Consider the following 26518-nt stretch of genomic DNA (forward strand, 5'->3'; position numbering starts at 1 on the left):
CTCTCACAGGACAAGGAGCGACACTCCCCAAGCAGCCCAGGACAACCAACCCTGCACCTGGGCCATCCACTGGCCCTCACCAGGCTGTGCCCACCGTGGGGGTGAACCCAGCCCAAGTCCCAGCACGACCACCCACAGGCCCAGGGGCTGTCCCTGCCAGCCTGGGAAAGCACAGGTGGGCAGCGTCAGGGGTGAGGGTGGGAGGAGCCTCAGGGGTTTCCTATCAGGAAACAAAACTGAAAGGACAAACCCAGCTTCAAAGGACAGGATCCCGTGCAGGGGTTGGGGGCAGCTGTGCCATCCTACCTTCCCGCAGGGGCAGCCCCACAGCAGGCTTGAGAAGAGAGGCCCTGGAGCAGGTGGCCTGACTCACTAGGCAGGGCCCTTCTCAAGTGTCACTTCACTTTGGGCCTAAACCTTCAGACCTCCCAGTCCCACTGTGGGGCTGGGGCTCATGGAAGAGCCCCAACCCTGGGCCAGACCCAGGCACCAGGGAGCAGACTCCTCTTTAGCCACCTGGCCCAGTCGCACTGGAGAAGCTGAACAAGGACCCCCGCAGGGCCAGGGGGTGCCTCCTGCCTGGCTCTGATGCCTGGAGGTCTCTTAGAAGCCCACACCATCTGGGCTCCCTGACAGCCTTTGTTGACTTTTGGGTCTGGCCACACAACATGCACACGAGCCAGGCTACCCCAGAGGAAGGAGGCCAAGGGCAGGAACAGCAGAGCCGAGAAGGGCCCAGTAGGAAGAGGCCTGGGACTGCCATTAGGCCAGCAGGTGGAAAGAGCAGCCAGGCCCAGCCCACACTGTGGGTGAAGGTGGCGGCCGCAGGACTGAGCCTGCCTGTGATGGGCAACAAAGGCAGGTCAAGAAGGAGAGAGGGTCACAGTAACCAAGGTGGGACCTGTCCCTCCCTCCCCACTCAACTGGACCAACCTGTCCACCAAGCCCTGGTCTGGCCATCCAGACCTTGTCAGAACAGAGCAGCTGCATGGCTGGGGCGCAGGTCCCTGTCCTCACCCCCCCCCCCCCGCCATTTGCCCCTCCCCCCAAGGAGGGACCTTCCCTACCGAGGCAAATAAAGGCACAGCAAACCAGGGAAGTTAGAAAAGTCTCTTTTTTAAGTTTTTAAATTAAAATTTCACCCTGGTGAAATGATTGATTTGGAAACTAAATCCAAAGGCAAGCTCTCTACTCTGGCATCTGCTCGGCCAGAGCATAGCAGGAAGCAAGCCCCAAGTGAGGCAGAGCCTGGGCCTCTGCCCCTTGCTGGCTTTCTAGTCCTAGCCACCAACTTGGGGTGACGATGTCTCATGATGGCAAAGAGGCCCCACACACTGGCCACCAGGCACCTCGGAGCCCCTTCTGCAGTCACAAGTAGGAGTGGGGGTGGCCTTCCTCCCCATTCCAGAAGCACAGCCTTTGAAAGGAGGCAGCAGAACTGTGTGCCTGCAATGTCACACCACCTGCCATGCAACACCTGCCCTGGACTGGGCGGAGGAAGGGGTGCTGCCCCTCCCCTCTGATCCCATACCCCAGGCCAGCCAGCCCCATTCACATACATTAGTTATATTTATATATTTATATATTATAGTTATATATTAAAAACAGAAAAAACTTGCCTGCAGAGAAACTCCTGAAGGACCCAAGTGGCTCAGGAAGTTTACTATCCCCCCCACCCCCCAAAATTCCTTTATAAAATCTTCCAGTGCGATCTTCAGGAAACCCCCACCCGCCCCAGCACCCCCAACCCTGGCCCTCCTGCGTCCCCAGACCCCGGACTGCCCCCAGCTCCAGCCCAGCGCGCGGCGCGTCCAGTCTCATCTCTGGCCATCCACTGTAGCCACGGCTTTCTGCTGGGCACCCCCCTGCTGTGCTCCGGGGGGCCACGTGGGCTGTGGGTGGTGCAGGTGGTGGAAGCTGTGGGCCGTTGGGGAGGAGGGCGGGATCCAGGTGGCCTGGTGGCTGGGTGGGGACGAGGCCCAGAAGGGGCTGAAGTTTGCAGGGGGCGAGCAGGCCACGGCCGTCATGGGGCTGTTGCTGCTCTGCAGGCCCTCCGAGGCGCGAAGCTTGGAGAACATGGCCAGGGCGTCAGGGAAGTTGGGCGGTGTGGCTGGTGTGTTGCTGGGGGTGCACATCTGCTCGGAGAAAACACAGGTGTCGGGAGGGCTGTTCGCTCAGACCCCTGATCCTGAGCCACACTGCGAGGTCCCAGGGAGCCTCCAGGGGGCTCACCCAAGCCGGCCCCTCCTTTATTCCCATTTGCCAGTCCACAAGCAGCTTAAGCAGGACAAAAGCACCCCTCTCCCCCTGAGCCAAAACCAGAGTTATGATGCTTAGGAATGATACCGAGTAGTGTCAGAAATAAATGGTTAATTCCAATTAGCAGCTGAGTGTCAGATTAAAGCGAGGACCAGGGAGCAGCCCAGGACACCGCTTCTCAGCCTCACCCTGGTAAGAGCCCAGCTGGCCCCTCAATAATGTTCCCTCATGTTCCGAGGGGTGCTGGTCAGGGGAGGGCGGCCAGATCCTGGGTCTGTCTCCTGGGTCAACCATGGAGAGGCCAGTGTTGGTTTTCATTCCATGTCAACAAGCCAGCCAGCGTATATCTTACTTCTCACAATGATGCCAGGTCATTTCCATTATCCCCTCTAAACTGCAGGTGGGGAAACTGAGGCCCAGAGCTCAAGTCCCTTGACAAAAGACACACCCACTGAAGGGTACAAGTAGAGAAGATGGTCCGCAGGCCCAAGCTCTAACCTCTACTCAGCCCTGGTCCTTCACACGTACACAGTCAGGTGCAACTTCATGCCTGGGCTCCCCGAGGACAGAAACCCAGGATTTTGATTTCCTGTGTCCCCTGCATCTCCCCCCATGCTGCTCTTGGCCAGAGGCTGGCAGAATCTGTTCAGCCCCCCTCAGCCCTCTTCCTGGGGTCACCACAAATATCCCATCATCTGCTGTCTTCTGCCACTACCCTGGGAGGAGGCTCCCCAAACTCCTCACTATCCCCTGCCATTTCGGATCAGGGAACCACAGCCAGGAAGGGCAGGGGTGGGGTAAGGGATGGGATTGGCACTCTCCCTGTGAATATCAGGGCCTGCAGGCCACCTCAACCCTGCGGGTAGAGGTACCATCCACCCTCACCAGGGGCGTGGGGCAGACAGCAGCCAAGGCCTACACAGATGGGGTTGGTTCTGACCTCCCTTTCCCAGGAAGCCACGGAGTCTATCTTTGAATTTCTCCTAATTTTAGCAACACTGGCCCCTCCCCCAGGCACAGGGTAGGGGAGAAGATTCTAGGACTCTCCACCTGGCAGAGAGGGAGCTTCACAACTCTGCAGTTAAGCCGCAGCCAGAAATGGAGAGGGGGGAACACCCCACCCTGTTAACTGGGCCAGCCCAGTATCAGCAGCTAGGAAGCTCTGACCATTGTCTTCCTGGGGGCAGCCAATGTAAGCCTTGGCCTCACCCAGACCATTTCCCTCCTCCCTCCACTATTCCCGCCTCTACCCTCCACCCCCCACCCCAGAGCTGACTTCTCGGCAGCAGGAAACAATGAATGGGGGGGAGGGAGTGTACAAGCCAATTGCATCACAGCATCGTGACCAACTTCCCCAGTTCACCAAGCAGGCCCGTAGACTGTCTCCTGAAACAGCCATCCCGTGCCCGGCTGCTGTGTGAGCCTGGGCAAGTTCCTGAACCTCTCTGGACCTGTAAAACTAGGGGTTTGAACCAGATGCGCTAAAAACCCCTCCAGCTCTGTGCTTCTGACAACTATGGATGGGGCTTCCCAGCTCTTAAACCATGTCCACTGCACCGTCAAAGTCATACAGTTTCCAACCCATGGGCCTTTCCCCCCCTCTCGGCCCCTCCCAATCCAACCCAAGACCCCCCTCTCTGAGAAGACGCCTCCAACCATGTGAATGTACAGTAATCTACAGGACAACCACTTATCAATTGCTCATGCCCTGGGTCACTTCTGATGTTGCTACTATGCCATTACTGGTCTCTATTGTTTTTATTTAACTTTTTCCTTTGATTTACTGTCTAAGAAAATGACTGGCTCCTCGAAGGCAGGGTGCTCTCCACCAGCCCATGAGGTACTCAATACCTGGTGCTCCGATGGATACACTGATTACAAGGTCTGTTACACAACCCAACACCTGCCTCAAGGGAAGGAAGCTTCAAAAGGATTGCGATGCCTTGGATTGGCAGATAAGGGGCTCCAGGACCTAAAGTGACCTCCAGTCCCAGTTCTCCCCTGGCCTCCCTGCCACAGCAGCACAGAATGGGTGTTCTGGAAGGCCTGGGCCTGGTGGGGCAAGCCAAGGCCCCCTTGAGAGGAGATGGAGGCAGGGTACGCCCAGGCTCACGGTGCAAGGTGGGAGCTAGAGCTTTCCCACGGTCAGGTGCAGGGGTGGGTGAGCCTTAGCAGCCACAACCCCGCAAGCAACAGCTCTCCCGTCATATCCAACCTGTGTTTGTTTTTTGACTTAAATACAGCATGAGCCATTCCAAGAAAAAGCTGGTTAAAAGGCCCAGACAGACCCTTCTCTATTTGTCCTTTGGAACGAGATGAAAACAGGGTGCTAAGGAAAAGACAGGGCAGAGGAATCATTCGCAGCTCCTCCCGGAGGGGGGGCAGCTCTGGAAAAGGGGCCATGGGCAAGGACACCAACTGTCAAAAATGCGCTCCCCAAGCCACAACATCTCGGGGGAGTAATGTTTTACAATCCCTGGGATGGGACAGTCCCTCCTTCCCCAGCAGAGTAATAGGTAACTGGGGGGGGGGGGGGGGGGAGAGACAGAGCATTCAAGTGTCTAAAGTGGAAGGCATGTCCTGATGTCCTGTGCCCCTGGAAAGCACGATACCCCCCGGCCGGCGGCCGGCAGGGCCAAGGCTCAGGCCTGGGGGGGCCGGCGGAGAGAAGCAAGCACCTCCGGGCCCGAACCACTCCTGTTTCCTGCGCTTCTGCGTGTTCCCATCCTGGGATTAAAAGCAAATTCTTGGCATTTTCTTGTCGGAATCCGTATGGGCTCCCTGCTCAGGGTATGTTCTTCTTCCATAAACAGGAAAGAGAGAACATAGCTCTCGGGGTCGAGCCCGGCTCCCGGCCTGGGGGGGGCTGATCTCTTTCCTGCTCCCTGTGGAGCTGGGCTGTTTGGACGGGGGGGGGGGGGCTCCCCGTAAACAGGCGCCCCGGCTCGCGGACCCTCACTCAGGGCCCTCCCTTCCCGGGGCCCCCGGCTCCCCGCCGGCCGGTTCCCCTCGGAGCCCCCCGCCCAGCCCCCGCCGCCCTCGCCTCCCCCTCGCGCCCCGGCCCCGGGCGCACGGCTCCGGGCCGAGCCGCCGCCGCCCGGGAGGCCTGGCGGCCGTCGGGGGAGCCGGCCGGCCGGGCACCGCGCTTTCCTGGAAGACATTTTGGCTCTTTGTTTACATCGCGGCGCTCGCTCCCCGGCAACATGGCTGTCACCGCGGGCGCTGACAGCGGCGCGGCCCGCGCCCCGGGGCCCCCGCCCGCCGCCGGCCCTCCCGCCCGGGCGGCCGCGCTTACCATCTGGTGGTGGTGGTGGCCGTTGGGAATGTTGGTTTCTTGGAAAAACGTGCTCAGGGCGGTCTGCGGACAAACACAGCGGCGGGGAGGCCGTTAACCGGGGCCGGGAGGGGAGCCCACCGGGCGGCCTCCGCAGGGTCCCCGACCCCTCGCTGAGGGAAAGCGGCCGGCCGCGCGCACGGGGAGCGGGCCGCGGGGCCCTGGCGCGGCCGCGGGCCGCCGGACGGGCGATATCAACAGAGCTGCCCCCGCGCCGCCGCCGCCCAGCCCCGGGGCCCGCGCCGGCCGCGCGCGCGGAGGGCCGCACGCACCTCGAACTGCCAGTGGGCCGCCTGCAGCAGCTGCTTCGCCTGGTCGGCGGCACAGCCCGCGGCCAGCACGAACTGGTTGATCATGACCTGGTGCCGCAGCTCCTCCATGTTCACCGACATCGCTCCGGCCGCCGCGCAGCCGGGCTCGGCGGCCGCCCTCGGCTCGCGCTCGCCGCCGCCCGCGGCCTCCGGACCCTCGCCGCCCCGCAGCCCGCCGGGCGAGGCTGGTGGTGGTCCCGGCTCCCGCGGCCGCCGACACGCCAACAACGGAGCGGGGCGGGGCCGGGGCCCAACGTTCCGGGGGCCGCGAGCCGCCGCCGCTGATTGGCCCGCGCCGCTCGGCCAGCTCCCGGTTCCGAGCGGACGTTCGGTTCGAATCCCACGGCCCCGCGGACCCGCACTGTTTCCCTTTTTGCTCGGCCGCGCCCATTGGCGGAGGGCCGCGCCGTGGGGCGCCCCGGCATTGGCCGGCCGCTGTGTTTTGGCCCGTCCTGGCTCGTGGTTGGCTACGGCCGGGTGTTGGGGGCGGAGCCGAGCGCGCTGATTGGTGCCCCGTGGGCCTGTTTGAACTCAACTTGAAAACCTAGAGCGCCCGCTGATTGGCCCGGGCCCCTCTGTTTGGTGTTGTAGGCTTGGGGGTGGGGCGGCCAAGTTCATTCATTACTTCATTGAAACCCAACATGCTCAGCTGGAAAAGCAAGACCGTGCCTTTGACTCACTTCCTCTGAAAGATGTGGTCATCTCGAGAAACAGAACGATCAAAATAGAAAGCAGATCGAGGCTCCGCGGCTGCTCAAGTCTCAGCATTGTTTATATTTTTAAATCTTTCAAGCAGCTCTACTTTTTTTTAGCCTTTTATTGAAATATAAGGTACCCCTTTCATGCCTACTTCCAGTCACTATCCCCCCGCCCCCCTAAGGGCCAAGCAGTTTGGTTTTGGGTTTTTTTTTACGTTTTTAGATCAAGACTTTGCTCTCTGAAAACGTAAAGCAATGTTAATGTACACTAAATATAACTGCAAGGGAGTAAATAAGACTTTCTCAGTCACGAATATCCTAAACCCAGAATTTTTTTTCTTAAGTTGATTGACCTAACCGAATATTTAATTTCTACTGTCTTTTTCAAAAACAATAAATGAGTGTTATACAGGTCCTGGCTCTCAATCCTAGCCATTTAAAAACAAACTTTGTTTATGTTGTTCCACCTTCTGGATTAGAATTTGACCTTGAGGGCTGTGTTTGGGAATTGTGGGGGTGGATACAGAACCTGCAGTTTAAGCAGGTGGAGGAAGGGGCAGAGAGGTTAGGAAGCTAATACTACTAGGGATTCACTGTTAGAATGTCTGTTTCTAAAAAAACTTACTTTTAGATCTGAAATACCAATCCCAGAGTATATTTGGAGGCTAAGAAGAAAGAAAGCCAGGGCTCTATTTTGAGTTTGCCTAAAGTGGATTTAACTCTCCATCGAAGGAACCTTAACAATATAAAAATAGAACATAAACAGGGAAAAAGTTACACCCAATGTTTATTACTGATGAAAAACTGCCTCGGGATTTTAATGAGTTTATCCCATTTAGTCTTTTGTTTGTTTGTTTTGTTTGTTTGTTTTGAAGGGACAGGAGTCAGCTTTTTGCCTGCTGAGACCTGTTTCTCTTGCTGTAATTACACTTGACCACCCCAAAGTGTACCTGGGCTCAGACCTGGAGTGTGGCTGGAGAGTCAAGTACAGCTCAAAGCTCTTCCCTTCCGGTAACTGCAAGGTGAAAACAAAAGTGAGCAGCCAACAGCTTACGTTGTCAGGGAGCTCAGGCCATAGCAGCCCTAGAACAAGGAAGTACTGTCATTGCGGGGCTCCAGTTTTCACAAGTACGTACAGGTGCCGAACATGCCAGGGCCATGAGTAGTAAGCTCTACCTGGGCAGAAGCATTTCAGGCTGCAGGAGCCCTTAGATCTTAAGTTAGGAGTTCTCAAGGAAGGCAAGGGGCCTAGAAATGCCAAAATAGCCAAACCTCTTGCCTCCTGGATACCAAGGCAGTCTATCCAGAAGGTTTGTTTAGTGTTTACCATTTGTGGGGCACAGCTATGGGCACCTGGGAGACGCATGGAAGACGAGACCCCCAAGCCAGAGAGACTTGGGTTATGGTTATCTTCTATGGGCATAAGGTCACTCTGGGCCGAGGGATTGGTGGCTGTCAGGCAGAAATGCTTAATCAATAATTTGGCTTCTGGGAATCTGGCCGGGCTTCCCCTCCTCTGGCTAGTTAAGGAAGGCGTTCCTGTCCTGGGAGTGCAGAGAGAATGAATGAGGTCATGTTCTTTGAGGCCTTTGAGCTGCTGGGATGAAAGCAACTCCTCAAGTGCAAGGTATTATTAACCAAAGGTGTTATTATTTTAATCTGCGAGGACAATGTGCGGCAGGTAAAACAGAGCAATAAAAACATGCCCATTGACAACAAATAAAACACAGTAGTGGCCATGGAAGGAACAAAATCCTCATTCCATCAATGTTCTAGGCTACAGAACGAGCCTGGATGCGGCAACTGAGCCGAGGAACAGTCTCACCCACTATTTCCTCAGGGTCCGGATAACAAGGACGTTTGGAATGGAAGTCACTGAGTTGGCCCTGAGACCGGCAACAGTAGCTGGAACCTAACAAACGGCTGCCATTTCCAAGCACTTCCTGTGAGCTATGTGCCTGAGTTTAATGTCAATCAACTCATTTCAGTCCTTGCAGCAACCCAGAGTCCCATCTCAAAGTGAGGCAGTTAAGGCACAAAGGACAGGAGGAGCTTACCCAAGGTCACAGCAAAAAGTAGTGGAGTCGGCATTGCCCCAGTCCAGTTCCAGAACCTTGTGGTTAACCATTACCCCACACTACCTTCCTTAATGCCGTAGTTGTCACCTCAGCGGGGCTCACAAAGGGACACTTTCCAAACAAGAGCTGTCAAGGGCACTGGGATGATTTCTTTTCTTTTTCTTTTTAAAATTTAATTTAACTTTGTTTTGATTATTTGTACTGGGGACGCTTGAAAATGAATGAGCCTCCACCAGGACAAGCGGGCGCTGGCTGTCGTGCGCAATCATGGGGGCGGGGTGGAGAACTGCTAACCCCAACCTCCATCTCTGCGCTGTGCCCGGTACCTATTCCTTTTGATCTTCTCTCTCCTACTCCCCGACCCAAATGGACCCAAGTGTGAGAGGAACTCCAGGGCTCTCGGGTATGGAAGGCCCACCATGTGCAGCTTCCTCGGGAAACTGTGTACCTCTGCACAGCGGCGTGGGCTTGCAACTCCCAACTGGCCTGAGGCTCAGAGAGGGCAAAGGACCTATTCAAGGTCACACAGCCCCTGCCTGATTTATGGTAGCAATATTAGATGATTAAATCAGGTTTGATTGATCCAAGAGCTCATTTCTTCCCTCCCTCTCCCCCTCCCCTCCTCTCCCCTCCCCCTCCTTTCCTTTCCTCCCTCCTTCCTTGAATTCCTATTTTTAGTTTCCCTATTGTTGCTTTAAGATGCCTAGACAAAGGGACAGTGTGGTTTGGAGAAGCAGAGAGATTTTGAGAGAACAAGAGGAAGATGGGAAAGGATCCAAGTGCTAAGATAAGAAGACAAAGGGAAGAGACGCAGCACCCAGGCGCGCTGGGCAGCACTCCCTGAGGTGGCAGCTGGGGTACTGACAGGCAGGATAGCTCCCCACCTTCATGGGCTTCTAACGCTATTACTAGCTTTGTTTGTTTAATGCAATCTAATTTCGTTACTACTTTTCATTGCAAATTTATGCCATTTCTACTACATGGAGGGTTGGGTAGACCTTGGAAACATTCATTTTTTTCTAGTTTTTTTCCTGAAGGTGGCCAGGGGCTTAGTGCAGGAGTGCTCCTTCTACTCCAGACACGTTCCAGTCCTCCCCTGTGATCATTGAGATTTATGTCTATTGAAAATGTGCTATGAACCCAGCTCTGCCCAGTTCTTCTTTTGGATTACCTTAATTACTACAACAACCCAGTGATGTGGAGACTGTGCATATCCTCGATGAAGAAATGAGGAAAGCAGAATCAGAGAGGTTAAGTGACTTGCCCAGTCACTCAGCTAGCTCAGGGTGGAGCTGAGATCCGAACCCAGGAACGTGTCGCTGCTCCCGGCTCTGGTGCTTTTAAATATCACACCCTCCTCTCCAGCCTCACCTACCCCTGAATCCTCCTCCTCCTCTCCGTAGGCGATACCAAGAGAATAGAAAAGCTTGTCTGTGTCATTAGAAGTAGCAGGAAGGTCAAAGAGGGTCCCCTGGGGATGAGTTCCTGCTGGTTTACACCAGATTCCATTTCATCAAATGTCACGTGTCTTACGAGGGACAAAGGCCATACCACTCCCAGCACAGTTAATGGCATTTCCCAAAAGCAGCACTGGTGGCCTATACTCCCTGTCCCGTACCTGTCAGCACAGTGATAAGGTGGCCTCACCTCCAGTTGCAGGTGTGTCTTGTGGTAGGTGAGTCCCTGGCAATCCTTTCGCAGAGACCCCGAGGCCGAGTCTTTGGCGAGAGGAAGAGGCAGCTTTGTAAGGAGGGCCCTGCTTCTCTGGAGTCCTGGAGCGTCGGTTTGGACTCAGGTTCCCAGCCACTTTCTCTCAACCGGACGGGAGCTGATCAGCCTGGAGCTGGGCCTCCCTAGCCCCACCCTTGTGTCCAAAACACAGGAGGCTTGTTGCCGTGGCAGCTGCTAACTTCAAGGTTTGAGGCGCCTTCACACCTGACTGCTTTTTTTTTTTTTTTTTTTAGAAATACATCACACACCAAGAGTTTCTGTACGACCTATGCACAGTTTGAGGAATAGTGAAAAAATCACCCAAGTACCCAACAAAGGACTTAAGTCCAAGACCTTTGAAAACCCTCACATGACCCTCCCCAAATACAGATTCTTTCCTCTCCAGGAAGATTCAGCATCCTTACATTTGTATTAATCATTTCCTCGATTTTCTTTGAAATATAATCCTATATGTGTGCATCTCCAAACAATGCATTGCGGGTGTGATAGATGGATTCCATTGAATAGGTGACTCACCTTTCTGCAGGGTTCATTCCCTCTCTCCACTAACTGTGCTGGGTGAGCTCAGTTCAGCCCCCTTACCAACATGGATCCCTCGAAGCAAGGGCTGGCTCTTCCCTTCCATGACCTTAGACAGCAACTCTGATCCAAGCTAGCAATCCTATGAGGTAGTCATGGAAGGCTCCTTGGAGGAGGGAGACCTGAAGCTGGGAAGGAGTGGAGTAGATAGAAAGGAGAAGGAAGGGGATTTTTGGAAGAAAAAACAGTGGAAGCCAAAGCACAGTTACCTTGAAAGCAAGTTCATAGCATGGCTCATTCAGGCATCTCTTGGGAGACAGTGGGGTGGGGGAGATGCTAAGCTTGGATGGCCAAGGGTTAGAGTTGGCCTGCTCTGGGCAGTAGGGAGAAGAGGCAGTTAGTATCATTTCCTTTAGCCACGAAAAATGGCCCATGCTTTCTAAAGATGATACAGAGACCCCTCAAATTAACCGGGTTAGGCTAAGCCACACTGAGGCGACATGCAACCCTAAAGTCTTACTTTTCACTCATACAAAGTTCTGGGCAACCTGGTGACTCTCAGGAAAAAGCGCCCTCTGGGCAGTGACATAATGAGTTGGCAAAATACAGCCCTGGGGCTGCTGCCCGTTTTGTAAATAAAGTTTTATTGGGACATAGCTATGCTGACTTGTTTGTGTAGTACCTGTGCCTGCTTTCCTGCTACAGCAGAGCTGAGTAGTTGCAACGAGAACCGCAAAGCCTGAAGGGTTTCCTCTCTGGCCCTTTCCACCATCTGGAACATGCCAGCAGGCAAATAAATGCTTAAGCCCAGAAGTAACACACTGTTTACCATTCACCGTCCGGGAGAATCACGCGGCGGCTCCTGACTTCCAGGGGCTGCGGGGCTGACCCTCCGTCCGCACACTCGGGTGGGAGAACATTAGCAGCTTCTAAACAGCAGCCCCCACCGGGCAATGCGATGAACCTACTGTCACCTGCTTATCTCTGACTTGCTTATCTCTGAATCTCAGAGTCATAGAGGGAATTAACATCAGAAGAGCGGAGAGAAATGTTGACCAGGTTTTTGATGAGATGCTTCTCGAGGTTTCAGGAGTCACCACTGTTTGGACCGGGGCTTGGGTGTTGCTAATAAACACGGGCATGTTCCCCATCAAGGGGAAGGACGTCTTTACTGAGAAGGAGAGCGCTGGTTTGTACACAACAGAGTCGGGAAACCACCAGAATGTGCCTTGTCACCAGTGGCATCGGTGCTCACGTGCCCTTGGTCCTCGGAATGGTCAGAGCACATCCCATGTCCTGCCCTCGGGGAGCTTCCAGCCTTGAGCTGCCCCACTGACCAGCCTATATAGATGGAGCCCAGTCATCAGAAGGGACTGTGCAGGAGGCAGGGTGTCTGTCCAGGCCCGAAGGCGGTAGCAAAGGACAGGGTCCACTGAAATGTCTGTGGGGAGGAAGACTATTCATCTGCCTGAGCTCTCAGAATGAGCTTGAGGCTTCAAAGGACTTCCAGAGACAAGAGGAGATGGAGGGACAAGGGCTTGCTGAAAAATGGTCCTAATTCAGATAAGGAGATGCTGTAGAAGGAAGTGGGCAGGGTAGGGAAGGCAGATTACATTTGGAGAGAGGCAAGATAAGGTGGGGGTGGAGAGAAGCCCCATGCATGGCCCTTTACCTCTGGTGCCTCTACAGACAGACGCCCCTCGCTCCCCACCCCCGCTGGCTTGGTGACCAGCAGGCCTGGCACCGGGACAGGTTTTCCCTGTGAAGGATGGTAGGACAGGCAATCTGGCTAAGACCTGAGACTTGGAACTCAGATGGACCTCAGGCAAGGCCCTGCTCCCTGCGCCTTCTTAAGGGAGCTTCGGGTTTCCCATCTGGGAAATGAGAACGACTATAGCACGTATGTCTTAGGGTTGTTTTGAAGATTAAACGAGACGATACCCTTAATTAAAACTGCTTGGATGGAGTCATTGCACACACAAAAATGATTATTCTTCATACTATTTAAATTGTCATTTATTTAGTGAGCACTTACTGTAAGGGAAACACTGGCCCTTCTGGGGAGTTTGAACAAACCTAAGACCAGGGCATACCCTACACTGGCCCTGGGCTGAGTAACTGTCCCCAAGATCCACAGACCATAAGAAAAGAGCTGGCTTTGACCCCTGTTATGTTTGGCTCCAGGGCCTTGTATGTCTTTTGCCTTTGGAGGCTGGGGATAGCCTGCATATAAGTTTCAAATGGGTTCTACAGAAAATCATTCAGTGAGATTGCTGAGAAGGGGAGCCATGCTCTCACGGGAGTCGAAAGGGCGCACGTGGAAGAGTTTTTCATGAGCAGACACGTGAACGGGATGGCTGCATGTGGGGTGCAAGTAGGAGCTTATGGGGGAAGAGAGGAAGGAAAGGGTTCAGGGAGGAAGCATCTGTTTTGCGCAAGTAATAGGGAGCCACTGAAGGTACACGGGCAAGGGAGTAAATGATGACTGCCGCATATCAGGAAAGTTACTCCGAGAGTGATTTTTATTTTATTTTTTATTTTAAAATTTTATTTATTGATTGATTTGAGAGAGCGAGTGGAAGGGAGGGAGAGGGAGAGAGAGACATCAATTTGTTGTTCCACTTATACATTCATTGGTGTGTGCCCTGTCCGGGGATCGAACCTGAAACCTTGGCGTATGGGGACAACGCTCTAACCAACTGAGCTACCCGGCCAGGGCCTGGGAGTGACTTTTAGAATGGATGAGAGGAGAGAGGAAACGACAGTGGAGGCAGGAAAACCAGAGAAGCTAATGGAACTGCCAGACCTCTTTTCATACCCAGATTTCACCTCGGAATATAAAAGATAACAGTATACAGCCAAACACACAATAAACACACACCTTGAGGTGCATTAAAAAGATCCAAGGCTCCCAGCAGTTCACGGAGTGAGCCACAGCGCGAGGAGCACCTGTTTATTACTGTCAGGCTCAATGAGGAGCCTTTGAAGTGTCCTAATGAGGACAGCAGTTATCACTTAACTAGACAAGCAATTAGCTCAGGAGTAACTGTGTCATGGAGAAGGAAGTCGCTGAATTGCTGACGGGCGGTGGACTTCAGCCGGACTCAGACTCTAGTAGGGACACACTACGCGTGTGTATGTGACACTTTTAACCCATTTGCTGAGAACCTGATCTAACCCTTGGTGGCCGGCACTCCTCCTTTCTCTTCGCCCTTCGGTGCCTGCGCTGGGAGGAGGTGGGTGACTCTCTGTCCTCAGCTCGTGTCAGGGGCCTGGGGGGAGGGTGTAGGGAGACTGCGGCTCCGAGAAGCTCTGTTGCTTCCTCTGCCGGCTCGACCACGGTTATAACTTCCACGCAAGGGCCCGTGACTGTGTGTCCGTCCTGCATTCGTGTCAGGTTTCTGAGCTTTGCCCTGGAGTTGGTTTCTCCTCCTATACTGGCTCTGGAAGACGGCTGATGCCGAAAAAGAAGGAAACCAAACCAGCGGCCCCGCTTTCCCAAAACAAGGCCCAGGGCCTGGAGCCGGGATCCCGGGGCTCTGAACCAGGCTGCCGCTCACACGGCCTCGGGCAAGTCCCTTCCCTTCTCTGAGCGGAGGCTGCCTCGTCTGTCTGGAGAGGGGCGCTGGACGGGTGGCCCCGTAGGCTTCTTCCAGATCTGCAGCTCCAGCCGGGACACCCAGGGAGAGGGAACAGAATTCGCCCTCCTGTCCTTTCCCATGGTCTAAGGAACCGCAGCTGCGTGCTGGCGGGAGCGGTGCAAGGGCTGTCACCGGGCCGCCTCTTCCTCGGGCAGCAGGAGGGAGATGCTGGGCCGTCTGCCCGCCTGCTGTGTTTACCCAGGAGGGCGGAGAGGGGGCCAGTGGGTACCGGCCCGCAATGTTCGTGGGTGCGTTCACGCGGCTTTATCATGCAGAGCGTGGGGCTGAGCTCAAAACCCAGGGCGGAGCGGAATGAAAGAAGACGGAAGCGACTGTCAGGATGGAAAGGAGCGGACGGGGCCTGGTACTTGCTAGGAATGATCTGGAACTAAATGAAGGCGAAGAGAACGGCCTGGTTCTTTAACCGAGCCCATGAGCAGGAGTTAGGCGCCGCACCTGCCTGAGGAGAGCGAGCGCCCGCGTCAAGGTTACGCTGCTCCCCGGGGCCAGGCCACGCAGGGCAGTGTCAACGCTGTCTTTCACTGGGGTCTTGAAAAGTAGATTAAGAAGCTGCAGACCCAGCCGAAGTTTGTAGCTGTTCGAACAGTTCTCCTTTGTTAAGGGCACACAGCTGAGGAGGGAATTAACAGCGAGGAATTCACATTTGGCAAGAAGCAAAATACAGAAGCCCGGTTGCGGGTTTCCTAAAAGACAAGGTCATTCTCCTCAGCGGGACCCGAAGTTGCCAGAGGAACCATGTGCAGGGTCCCAAAGCATGTAGGAGCCGGCTCCTCTGTCGGCGTCAGCCTGGCCCACGGATCTGAGCAGGATGCGAAATTCCCTGCTGGTGGTTTTAGCTTTAATCCGCTGAAACCACGGGCCTGAGAGGGGGATTAGGGCCTGAGAGAGGCCGTGGGTTGCTGGTTGGGCCCCTTCTTTTGGAGACACCCTGTGCTTACTCCAGAACAGGCAGGGCTCCAATCTTCCTACCCCCTTGCGAGGGCAGAATGGCCACGCAAACAGCCAAGAAGGGGCCTGGCTTGCTCCCCCAGTCCCGGGGCGTCCCCTGCCCGCCGCCTCGTGAATGCCGGGCTACAGACCCAGGCAGCGGCGGTCGGCGTGGCACCTGCAGGCTCCTCCCTGCTACAGGGATCTGCGCGAAGCGCTGAAGTGCGTGGATGTGTTCCAAAGGTGAGCAGAAACCAGGACAGCCCAAGTGAACAAAATTAAATGCCCGAAGGGATGAGCTGACCTGGAAATGGCTCGTCCATGTGCTTCCCCCGCATGTTTCTCTTTGTCCCTTAGACCCACGGTTGAGAAGGGCTCGGAGCTGATTAACTAGGGGGCTTTTGCCTCCCTGCCTTCTGTGGATGCTTAGCCACCCCCTCCCCCCCTCCCCCCCTTAACGCAGGCTGCTCTGCTGGGATCCTCCCAAGGGCTGCGTTCTCAGCATTGGACGGGACGGCACGGGATGCTGTGAGGCTGTTTGCTCAATGGACGCGTGGTATTTGCATGTAATTTCCCTGTGCACGCAGTGCTACCCTCCCCAGGCCGCTTATTCAAATTAAAAGCATTTTTATAGTTCTCTCCACGGCAGTCACTGCTGGGTTATTTCGCTCTTGTCTGTACCATCTTCTCCCTCAGGCCTTCTCCCTGGCCCAGGCCTCCAGCAAGGGAGCCAAGTGGCGCCAAAGAAGGACCAGAGAGGAATGTGGGACTGGCAGCCCGGAGGGACTGCTCCAAGGGCTTGGCTGCTGATCTGCTCTTTGCCCTGGACACTGGCTGAAGTTCTCTTTTCCCAAACTGTAACACTGTGATTACATTGTGGGAAATGGGCCTCTAACTCAATTAGTTCACAGAAAGTCTCTTAGATCTAGAATTTTCTCTGAACTATCCCCTATGCCTTTCTCTTCCACCTCACGACCCTAGGCAGCTGGCTATCGCTTTCCTTTGTTTGTTTTTCACTGAGTCTTGATTCAATTATTGCTTGGCTATTTACAGACTGATACTGCATACTCAGACCTGAGTCCGAAGGTACACAGGCTTAGGGTGCTGATTTGTCCAACTCAAAACTCAGTGCTTTTACCCTGCCTCAGTGTTTTCAACTATAAAATGGGGGTGTTACTAGCACGTACTTCATAGCGTCGTGGTGAGGGATGCATGCTTTAGTATGTGTAGAGCTTTAAAAATAAGGCCTGTTTGCCCTGGCTGGTGTGGCTCAGTTGGTTGGGCATCGCCCCGTGAACCGAAAGGCTGCCGGTTCAATTCCCAGTCAGGGCATGTGCCTGGGTTATGCGGGAGGAGGCAGCCGAGTGATGTTTCAGTCTCACATCATGTCTCTCTCTCCCTCTCCCTTCTTCTCTCTCTAAAAATCAATAAAAATAATTTAAAAAAAAATAGGGCCTGGCATATAGTGTTGGATAAATATCCACTAATGGTACTGTGCTATGCCATGTTTTTCTTTACTGTCCCAAGCATTGATTCATGACTCATTCGTGGGAACAGAAACCTAGTTATAGGCTTGGGGGGGCTATTAGCCAAGATGGGGAATGAACCCTTTTCCCAGGCTCACAGCTGACTGAAGTGGGGTCAGAACAGATCCTTGGGAGCAACAAGACAGAGCTGCCAGCCCTGGCTGGGTTGCTCAGTTGGTTAGAGCGTTGTCCTTATACCCTAAGGTTTCGGGTTCAATCCTCGGTCAGGGCACATACAAGATTCAACCAATGAATGCATAAATAAAAGGAACAACAAATCGATGTTTCTCTCTCTCTCTTTAAAAATCAATCAATCAATAAATAAAGACTGAGCTGCCTGATTGGGCCACATCCCTGCCTGGCTCTGGCTGGGAAGAAGAAACCCTCAGACACAATAAACCCCTACAGGGGATGGCGCTCCCTTTACGAAATGCTGAGGGCAGGACAAACGGAGGCCTCTGAACCGAGCCCGGGGTTATGGGGTAACAGTTCGCTCTGTGATGTGCTGAAGGCCTATTTTGAAGCGGTTCTAGACTCTTCATGACTTGTAGTTCACCTTTACCCAGTAATTACAGGTAGGACCTGCTTGTGGTGAAAGGTGGATCAAGGTATGTCTGAAAGCCTTCTAGTGGTTAGGGCCAGGGGCGGGAGGGAGGTCTCTGAGCTCTGCCAGGTAGCTCTGGTGCCTGGGGGGAGGCTGCCATCAGCTTGTCTGAGCCAGGGGCTTGCCCTGCAGCTCAGTCTCCTCAGTGTCAGTCAATTTAAATGACCAGCAATAGCCTGGGCCGATTTGGCTCAGTGGTTAGAGCATCGGCCTGCGGACTGAAGGGTCCGGGGTTCGATTCTGGCCAAGGGCATATACCTCAGTTGCAGGTTCCCTCTGGCCCTAGTCCAGGCATGTGCTCGCGGCAACCAATTGATGTCTCTCTCTCTCTCCCACTCTCTCTGAAAAGCAATGGGGAAAAAATATCCTCGGGTGAGAATTAAAAAAAAAAATAACTAAGTAAAGGGCCAGAGATATCTTCCTGCCATCCAGGGACCTTGGAGAAAACCAAGGCAACTGGGCTTAGGTACGTTCAGCTCCAGGTTCTGTTGGCTACTCTTGAAAAGAGGGGTGATGGAAAATGCAAAATGTTATCAGGCAAAGGCGAGAGTCTACACAGCGGCCTTCCAAACCCACTCCAAACCCTGATGAGTTGTGAAATCACGTTCTAGCAGCTGAAATTTTTGCTGATCAGTCCACCCTCTCAGAAAAAAACCAAAACACCAGACCCACAGATAAAAGGTTTCAAACACAGGTAGGTGTCTGTAATTAAGCTCTGGGATGACGTCTCCTGTCTGTCCAGCTCCCCGCTGTTCGGCGTGTGTTTGTATCACGAGGAGCCCCCGTTCTGCCTGCGTGGCCCTGGCTTGACTGACGGATCCAGGCCTCTCCAAAGTTTCCAGAAGGTGCACTCGGAGGTCATCGACTGTCCTGCTCTCATCTGGGGCTGGCGCTCCCCTAGGTTCAGGGCCGCCCGCACTGGCCCCGGGCCCCATGGACAGCGTCTGTAGAGCTGGGAGACGGGACTGGCCGAGCACTTGGGGTGGAGGCGACCACGGGGGGGGGGGTGAGATGGCCACGCCGCGTGACCCTCCGTGGGCCCTCTGTGCGGGTCCTGGCCATCGGCCTTGCGGATGTCGCGTGGGGGCTGCAGAGGGCTCCCTCCGGGGGGGATGCCCGGGCCGCCTCGGGTTTAGGGGACAATGGGGGCCTCGCGCGCCACGCGGTAACCTGAGCCGGCCGGGCGGGCTCCGTGGGGCCACGCGCCCTCCGCCCGGGCCCCGCCCCGCCCCCGCGAGCCCCGCCGCGCTCCGCCGCATCCCGCAGCCCATTGGCTGGCGCCGCGCGGCCGCTCCCGCCCCGCCGCGCCATTGGCCGTGGCCGCCGCGGTCCCCGCGCGGAGCCGCCGCTGACATCACGCGGCCCGAGGCGGCGGCGCCCCCGGCCCAGCCGCAGCCCCCCTGGCCCCGGCGGCGCGGCGTGCGCGGGGCGGAGGATGGTGCGCGGCGCGCCCGGGGCCCCCCGCCGCCAGAGCCGCAGCGCCGAGGCCCAGGCCGAGGCCCCGCCGGCCGCCCCGGGCAGGCGACCCCCGCTCCGGGCGCGGGGCGAGCGGCCGCGCTGAGCCGCCCAGGGAGGCGCGCGCAGCGGCCATGGGCGCCCTGACCAGCCGGCAGCACGCGGGCGTGGAGGAGGTGGACATCCCGTCCAATTCCGTGTACCGCTACCCGCCCAAGTCCGGTGAGGGCGGGCGGGGCGCCCGGCTGGGAGGAGGGCGGGCGCTGCGGGGCGGGGCCCGGGGGTCCGGGGACCGCGCCGCTGCGGGGCGGTCTTGGAGGGCGCGCGGGGGGCGCGCGGGGGCCTGGGCGGCGTCGCCTTGGTGAGCGGCCTGCGCTCAGGCTGCCCCGCGACGGAGACGTGCGCCCCGGGGACTGCGGCTCCCGACGGGCGGGGTGCCCAGGGCGCAGCGCCAGGTCCCCTTCCACGCCGCCCGGGACCCCGTTTCCCTTGGGGAGCTGAGCGCTAGGGGAGGCGAGCTCGGCATCCAGAACAGGCACCTGTGCTAGGTGCCGGCCCTGGCCCAGGCACCCAGGCCCCGGGGAGGGGCAGGCGCGGGCTGGGTTTCTCGGGGGAACTGCCCGCATCCGCTGCTGGGAGATGGGGGAGGCGGGACCTGCGCGTGCGGTGCGGATGCGGTTCAGGAGGCCGTCGGGAGGGGAGAGAGGTGTTAACAGAGATGTTTGGGCATCGAGGTCTCAGTCACCCCCGCTGTCCCTTTGCCAGAGTCGCAGGGGAGCCTGGGTTTGGGAATGGGCATCGCTCTGGGAAAGGGCGCAGGTATTTACAATGGGTAGGGGCGCTGTGTTTGTTTTCAGGATCATTCAGATTTAGACAAATGTCAGCGGCCTCTGGGTTGCGGCACAGGCATTGGAGAGAGAGGAGGATTTTGACAGCCAAGGAGAGGGGCTCGCGAGGAGGTTGAGCGCCGGCCAGCTCTGAGCTGTTGGTGCCTGACGACCAGACCCCCTGCTCTTTTTCATTGCTCTTTGCAAGACTTCAGGGGACCCATGACTACCGCCTTCCCTTTGGCTTAGGCCCTGATGAGGCTTTCGGTGATTTTGGAGAGGTGTCAGAATTGGGCAGTGGAATAAAAGGCCTGCTAATGAGATGAGCCTGTTTCCCAGCAGTGCGCGCAGTTGGTGCCAGGCGAGAGCAGGGGCCAGACAGTGAACCTGCGCCCCTGCAGAGCGGCTGCCGGTGCTGCGTTTCTCACCACTTTTGTGCCAAAGAAGGAATCCTTGCAGAGATGAATGTGCTCCAGGGCTGTTTTAGAACAGCCTGAGATAAAACTGTGGCTCATTCGCGTGGTAATCAAGCTCTGGCTAATTGCGAGGATATGAAACCGGTGCTAAAGGATGCGTGCGTTTTGCTTTTTAATAGATGACTCTAAGCACAAGTACTTGTGAATTTTTTTTTTTCTTTCTGAAACCACTTAGCTTTTATTGATCCGGGGATGAAGCGTGTTTTGCTGAGCTTGGAGTTTTCAGTCGAGTTTGCTGCTGCAGAGCATCCAGGCCTCCTTCACATTGTGGGAATTAGGGTAGGTCATTCCCTGGGAGGATATTGATATAAGTCTGAATCTTGGATGATGGTAATGATAGGACAGTGGACCAAACGAAAACTTTTTGTAGTCAACACACTATGGTTTTAAACAATCCTTTCCACGCTACCTGTGAATTCTAATCATTGAAGTAACAGAAGGTATGGTGGGAGTTTGTTTCTCTATAGCATTTCATAGCATTTCTGCATTGGCATAGGAAGCTATTTATATAGCACTATTCTGCATTTGGTTTGGTCTTTGTCATATTTTCTTTTTAATTTTATTGAGAGAGAGAGAGAGAGAGAAACGTAGATGTTAGAGAGAAACATTGATTGGCTGCCTCTCATATGCACCCCAATGAGAGATCGAACCTGCAATCTTTCGGTGTATGGGGCGATGCTCCAACCGACTGAGCCACACTGGCCAGGGTAGATCTTTGTCATTTTTGAGTTAGAAGCTATACATGCTATTCAATCCTTCTCTGAGATCTTTGCCTCTTTTTTCTTTTTTTTTAATGTCTTTATTGATTTCAGAGAGAGGAAGGGAGAAGGAGAGAGAGAGAGGAGAAATATCAATGATGAGAGAGTCATTGATGAGCTGCCTTCTGCACGCCCCCTACTGGGGATGGAGCCCCCAACCCAGGCCTATGCCCTGACCGGGAATCAAACCTTGATCTCCTGGATCCTAGGGCGATGCTTAACTGCTGAGCCACGCCCGGCCAGGCAATACATTTAATACCAGAAAAAAACAAAATGTCACTCTGTTCAATGATGAGGTCATGGAGATTGACAGTTCAAGTGCTACTAGTACTCTTTAAAACATTTAAAAGGAGGTCATTCTGTTACTTTGGAAAATTCCGGTGACTTTTCCTTGTTTGTACTTTTACTTCATTGAGAGCAGACCGATTGCTTTCACTTCTTGATTTTGTCTTAAGATCTAGGCCCTTTGATTTCCTTGTATCGTGGTGGTTGTGCTGTTTTGTGCTTTAGCATCTCCTGTCTCTTTCTCTTTATTACATACATGCACATTGCTGAGCACCTGCTGTATGTCATGCCTTGCGTTGTGGGCCAGTATATGGATTCTGATCCTGTAGCCCAGTGACTTTGATGCCTCTGGCGAGCAGCAGGACAGAAGCCCTAAAATCCACTTTGTCATTGATGATGTGGGGCACAGAGGGAGTATTAACAACACAAGCTATTTGGTGGTTGTATGAGTCAGGACTCTCCAGAGCATTGGAATATATATATATATGTGTGTGTGTGTGTGTGTGTGTATATACATATATATATATGATTTATTGGCTCTTGTGATTGTGGGAGCTGGCCGGCAGGCTAGCAACTCAGACATCAGTTGACATTGTAGTCTTGAGTCTCATATCTGTAGGGCAGGCTGGCAGCCTGGAGAGTCAGGCAGGATTTCTATGTTACAGCCTTGAGGCAGAATTCCTTCTCCAGGCAACCTCAGTTTTTGCTCATAAGGCCTTGAACTGATTGGATAAAACCCACCCACATTATCAAGAGGTTACCTCTTTTACTTAAAATCAATTGATTATAGATATCGGTCACATCTGCAGTTACCCTCACAGCAACTAGACTAGTGTTTCCCCTGGGCTAGCACCATAGCCTAGCCAAGTTGACACATAAAATTTAACAGAGTGGCTTCCACTTTAATTATTATTACTAAGCTTGAATTTTTAGTTGCCAAAAGAGTGCTTGTACTATGAACATATATTTTTAAAAACAAAAAGTTACAGTCTTTAAAAATCATTATTTAAAAATGATGCTTCTTCCAAAATTTCAGAGCTTATCATCTAGTGTCAGAAGCAGAATGCATGCATGCAGAGATAAATAAGAATACAGAATGTACCATGACCAAACGGGATCTATCCCAGGAATGCAAGATTGGTTCAATATCAGAAAAGTCAATCAATATTAATACCTGCTATATTAGTAGAATAAAGGGGGGGGGACCTGCTGTATTAGTAGAATAAAGGGGGGGGGGACACACATGAGCATCTCAATAGATGCAGACAAAACATTTGACAAAAGCCAATACCCATCAGTGATAAAAATGAAAAAATTCCACACCAAAATGCGTACACAAATGTTTATTCATAGCAGCATTACTCACCATAGCTAAAAGATGGAAATAACCCAAAAGCCCATCAACTGATGAATGAAACAACTGAGAAAGAAAATGTAGTAAATCCACACAATGGAATATTATTAGGCAATAAAAAGAGATGAAATGTTGACATTTGCTAAAACATGGATGAGCCTTGAAAACACTAATGCTAAGTCAAAGAAGACAGATGTATATATTGTATAATTCCTTTTACAGGAAATGTTCAGAAGAGGCAAATCCACAGAAACAGAAAGTAGATTACTGACTGCCAGTGGTGGGGGAAGGGGAAATGAGGAGTGACTGCTAATGGGATTCTTTTTAGGGTAATGAAAATGTTCTAGAATTAGATAGTGGGCATTAGTTACATAACTCTGTGAATATCCTAAAAATCCATTGGATTATACCCTTTAAATAGGTGCTTGTATGGTACGTGCATTATATTTCAATCAAGTTGATTTAAAAATGGACCATCGACCTAAATACAAGAGCTAAAACTATAAAACCACTACAAGAAAATAGAGGAAATACTTATTTGATTCAGATTGGGCAAAGAGGTCTTTGATACAACACCAAAAACATAATCCATAAAAGAAAAAAAACACTGATAAATTGGATTTCTTCAAAAATGAAAATGTTTCTGCTTCAAAAGACAATAGTAAGAAGATGAAAAGACAAACCATCGTCTGAAAGAAAATGTTTACAAATCACATAAAGAATTTGTATCCAGCCTGGCCGGCGTGGCTTAGTGGTTCAGCATCAACCTATGAACCAGGAGGTCACAGTTCGATTCCCTCTCAGGGCACATTCCTGGATTTCAGGCTTGGTCCCCAGTGGGGGGCATGCAGGAGGCAGCTGGTCAATGATTCTCTCTCATCATTGATGTTTCTCTCTCTCTCTTCCTCTTCCTTCCTCTCTCTCAAACCAATTAAGAAAAAACATATTTTAAAAAATAATTTTAAAAAATCTTTTTCTTTTTTTTAATATATCTTTATTGATTTCAGAGAGAGGAAAGGAGAGGGAGAGAGAGAGATAGAAACATCAATGATGAGAGAGTCATTGATCGGCTGCAGCCCACAACCCGGGCATGTGCCCTGACTGGGAACCCTAATCGCCTGGATCCTAGGTCGACACTTAACCACTGAGCCACGCCCAGCCGGGCTAAAAAATCTTAAAAAAAAAAAAAAAAGTAACAACCCTTGGTATGGATCTTTGTTCTAAGTAGCTTAATAAGGTAAATTCAAAAAAAAAAAAAAAAAAAGATCCTGCCGCCTTAAGGGGAGTTCTGGTGCCAGCTCTTAAGATAAAATGCTCTTTATTCCATCTCCTTCCAGAAGAAAAGGTTATTCATTGAGTTTCAGGCAAAGATTGGGTGTCCAGATGGAACGATAGGGCAGGTGGTTAAAGATCAGGAGTGAAACTCCAAGGAAAGATGAAGACAAAGCTTTGGAAGTCAAGTGCAAGAAAGGAGAAGCCAACATGTACTAATTGCCCACGGGGCCTAGCCAGCTACATAGGTGTTCATCCCAACAATAAGTCTTTTTTGAAAGCGTGATTTTGTGTGTGTTTTTAATCTCTGTTTTACAAATAAAGAAACCAAAGCTCAAAAATGTTAAATAATTTGTTCTAGGTCACCCTGCTGGGAGACAGTAACATCAGCATCAGACCCAGCTCTGTCCTAAGTCAAGGCCTTTGCTTTGATTCTATGAGGGAGGGAGAAAGGGAGGGGGAAGGAGGGAGGGAGGGGGGAGAAAGGAAGGAGAAAGGGAGAAAGGGGGAGAAAGGGGGAGAAGGGAGGGGAAAGGAGAGAGGGAGGGGGAGGGGAGAGGATGAGAGGACTGGGGAGAGGATTGCGTTCTAAGAGACATGTCCACATTCATGACCTGGGTGAAAAAATGGAGCAAGTGAGAGGTAGGAAGAGAGTCAGACTGAAAGAGGTTTCAGAAGCCAAGGGGCAGAGAGCCCCAGAAATAGAGTTGAGGTCTTCCTGGAGTTCCTAAGGTGCATGGAGTGTGAGAAGAGACCGTTGGCCTGGTCGGTGTTCCAGAGAACAGTTTCAGTGGAGTGGTGGGAACAATTGTAAAGATTTGAGGAGTTACTGGATGTGGGGTGGGAGCAGAGAGAGGAGGAGGGATGGATGGATGGATGGATGGATGGATGGGTGGATGGATGGATGGATGGGTGGAAGGATGGGTGATGGATGGATGGAAGGAGGGATGGGTGGTGGAGGGATGGGGGATGGAGGGATGGGGGATGGATAGATGGAGGGATGGGTGATGGATTGGGGATAGATGGATGGGGGATGGATGGGTGGAGGGATGGGGGATGGAGGGATGGGGGATGGAGGGATGGGGGATGGATTGGGGATAGATGGATGGGGGATGGATGGGTGGAGGGATGGAGGATGGAGGGATGGGTGGTGGATGGATGGAGGGATGGGGGATGGATGGGTGGAGGGATGGGCAAGAGGGTGGACATTAAGGCATGGGAGATGGAATTGTTTTTTGTGTTTTTTTTAAGCTGGGGAGAGAGTGTGCTTGTGTGACGAGGCGAGTGAAAAGCCAGCGGAGAGGAACAGAAACGTTAGGGAAGGATGGCTGTGGAGGCCTGCAGGAGGTCGAGGCGGCTGGGAGTGAGAGCTCAGGTGAAGACGCCCTTGGACTGGGGGAGGGGGGATAACTTCCTGAGACGGGGAGAGTATGGATAGAAACAGGGGCGTTGTGAGGGGTTGAACTTCCGTGGTGGAGGGTTCGGAGGGAGCCCCACGAGGACGAAGGAAGGTAATAGGGGGGCGACGTTTACTAACAGCATTTACTGAGTAGTATTCATGACTTGGGTGATTCATCCATTAATGTAAACTCCGTAACTTTTCTGGTTTCACCTCATGTATAATAAATACGTGATTTCTCACGTATAGAAAATATATTTTACTAAGCGTCGGCTGTAAATCGCTTAGATGCCGTGAGATGGCTGCTTCCACTTGCGGCACCTCCCGCTCTATAAATAATGCACTTGGAAAGTAGGGCTCGCAAGTTCTGGACGTAAATAATTGATAGTCGAGCTTTCCTGCCCGACGGCTTGCGCAGTGGCATCTCCTGCAGGTGACTGCTCCTTGCGCTTTAAGCTGTCGGGTCCCCCACGCGCCTCCGTCTGGGCTGCGGCCGCTCTCGGCTCTCGAAGAATCTCTTCTGGCCTGTTGTTTAATTAAGGAGCCGCCTCGCTTTGTGGGGAGCGATTTCATCCTTGTTGTTTTGTCTAAAAAACATTTCTAGACTAAAGCTTCATGCGTAGAAAATCCAAAAATTGACAGCTTGGTTGTTTTCCTGTTAGGATTTTCGTCTTCCTTCCTGTGGCTTCTACACGGGCTGGGCTGAAAGGGTCCAGTCTCATTTTTTTTCAGAGTTTGCTGTGAACCTTCAATGAAAAGAGACACTGATTTAGGGAGTGAAATCCGTATCCCAGCTGATGTTGCTCGCACGGGAGCCTGGGGCGTTTCATAGTTGCTCCGTATTAACCCGAGAACTGGGGTGAATGGGAGCAGTGGTGAGGTGCGTGGTCGTGTGAGTCCTTCACTTTGGAGAGCTTACCTTCGTGGGGGAATTAGGTTGTAGAAATCTGGGTTACGAGGCGTTTCTTTAATTGTCAGAGCTGGAAAGCATTCCCTGACAGAGCCTGCAGTGTCACCTGCGCCTCCGGTGGTGACAGGTGACT

General features: G+C 53.2%; 2 protein-coding genes across 8 annotated transcripts in view; one reads left to right on the top strand and one right to left on the bottom strand.

Annotated features, from left to right (window-relative positions):
- Nucleotides 1-1102: 1102 nt before the first annotated feature.
- UBALD2 (UBA like domain containing 2) lies at nucleotides 1103-6273 on the bottom strand. The gene is made up of 3 exons (XM_081161467.1): nucleotides 5866-6273; nucleotides 5555-5617; nucleotides 1103-2135 (listed from the first exon to the last, which is right to left on the bottom strand). Exons 1-3 carry the CDS (start codon nucleotides 5983-5985, stop codon nucleotides 1818-1820), a joined length of 501 nt encoding a protein of 166 aa, XP_081017593.1. The 5' UTR covers nucleotides 5986-6273; the 3' UTR covers nucleotides 1103-1817.
- A 12874-nt stretch (nucleotides 6274-19147) lies between these two features.
- The window catches only part of RNF157 (ring finger protein 157), a 48111-nt gene continuing 40740 nt past the window's right edge, over nucleotides 19148-26518 (top strand). For 5 of the 7 annotated variants that reach the window (XR_013997360.1, XM_081115727.1, XM_081115730.1 and 2 more), the window contains exon 1: nucleotides 19148-19326. Coding sequence is in view for 4 of the 7 variants with exons in the window: in XM_081115727.1 (XP_080971853.1) it covers nucleotides 19239-19326 (88 nt within the window). In the remaining 3 variants the exon portion in view is untranslated. Of the gene's footprint in view, nucleotides 19327-20361; nucleotides 20687-26276; nucleotides 26356-26518 lie in introns of those variants that run through there. The other 2 variants (XM_081115731.1, XM_081115732.1) reach the window with 2 other exon arrangements.

Source organism: Miniopterus schreibersii, assembly GCF_964146895.1.
Source record: "Miniopterus schreibersii genome assembly, chromosome: 16".
NCBI lineage: Eukaryota > Metazoa > Chordata > Mammalia > Chiroptera > Miniopteridae > Miniopterus > Miniopterus schreibersii.

Excerpts from the sequence above, each read along its gene's own strand:
- UBALD2 (XM_081161467.1), bottom strand. The coding sequence starts at position 5,985 with ATGTCGGTGAACATGGAGGAGCTGCGGCACCAGGTCATGATCAACCAG. Across the intron at positions 5,618-5,865 it reads CGGCCCACTGGCAGTTCGAG|ACCGCCCTGAGCACGTTTTT; the intron begins GTGCGTGCGGCC and ends GTTTGTCCGCAG. Across the intron at positions 2,136-5,554 it reads GCCACCACCACCACCAGATG|ATGTGCACCCCCAGCAACAC; the intron begins GTAAGCGCGGCC and ends TTCTCCGAGCAG.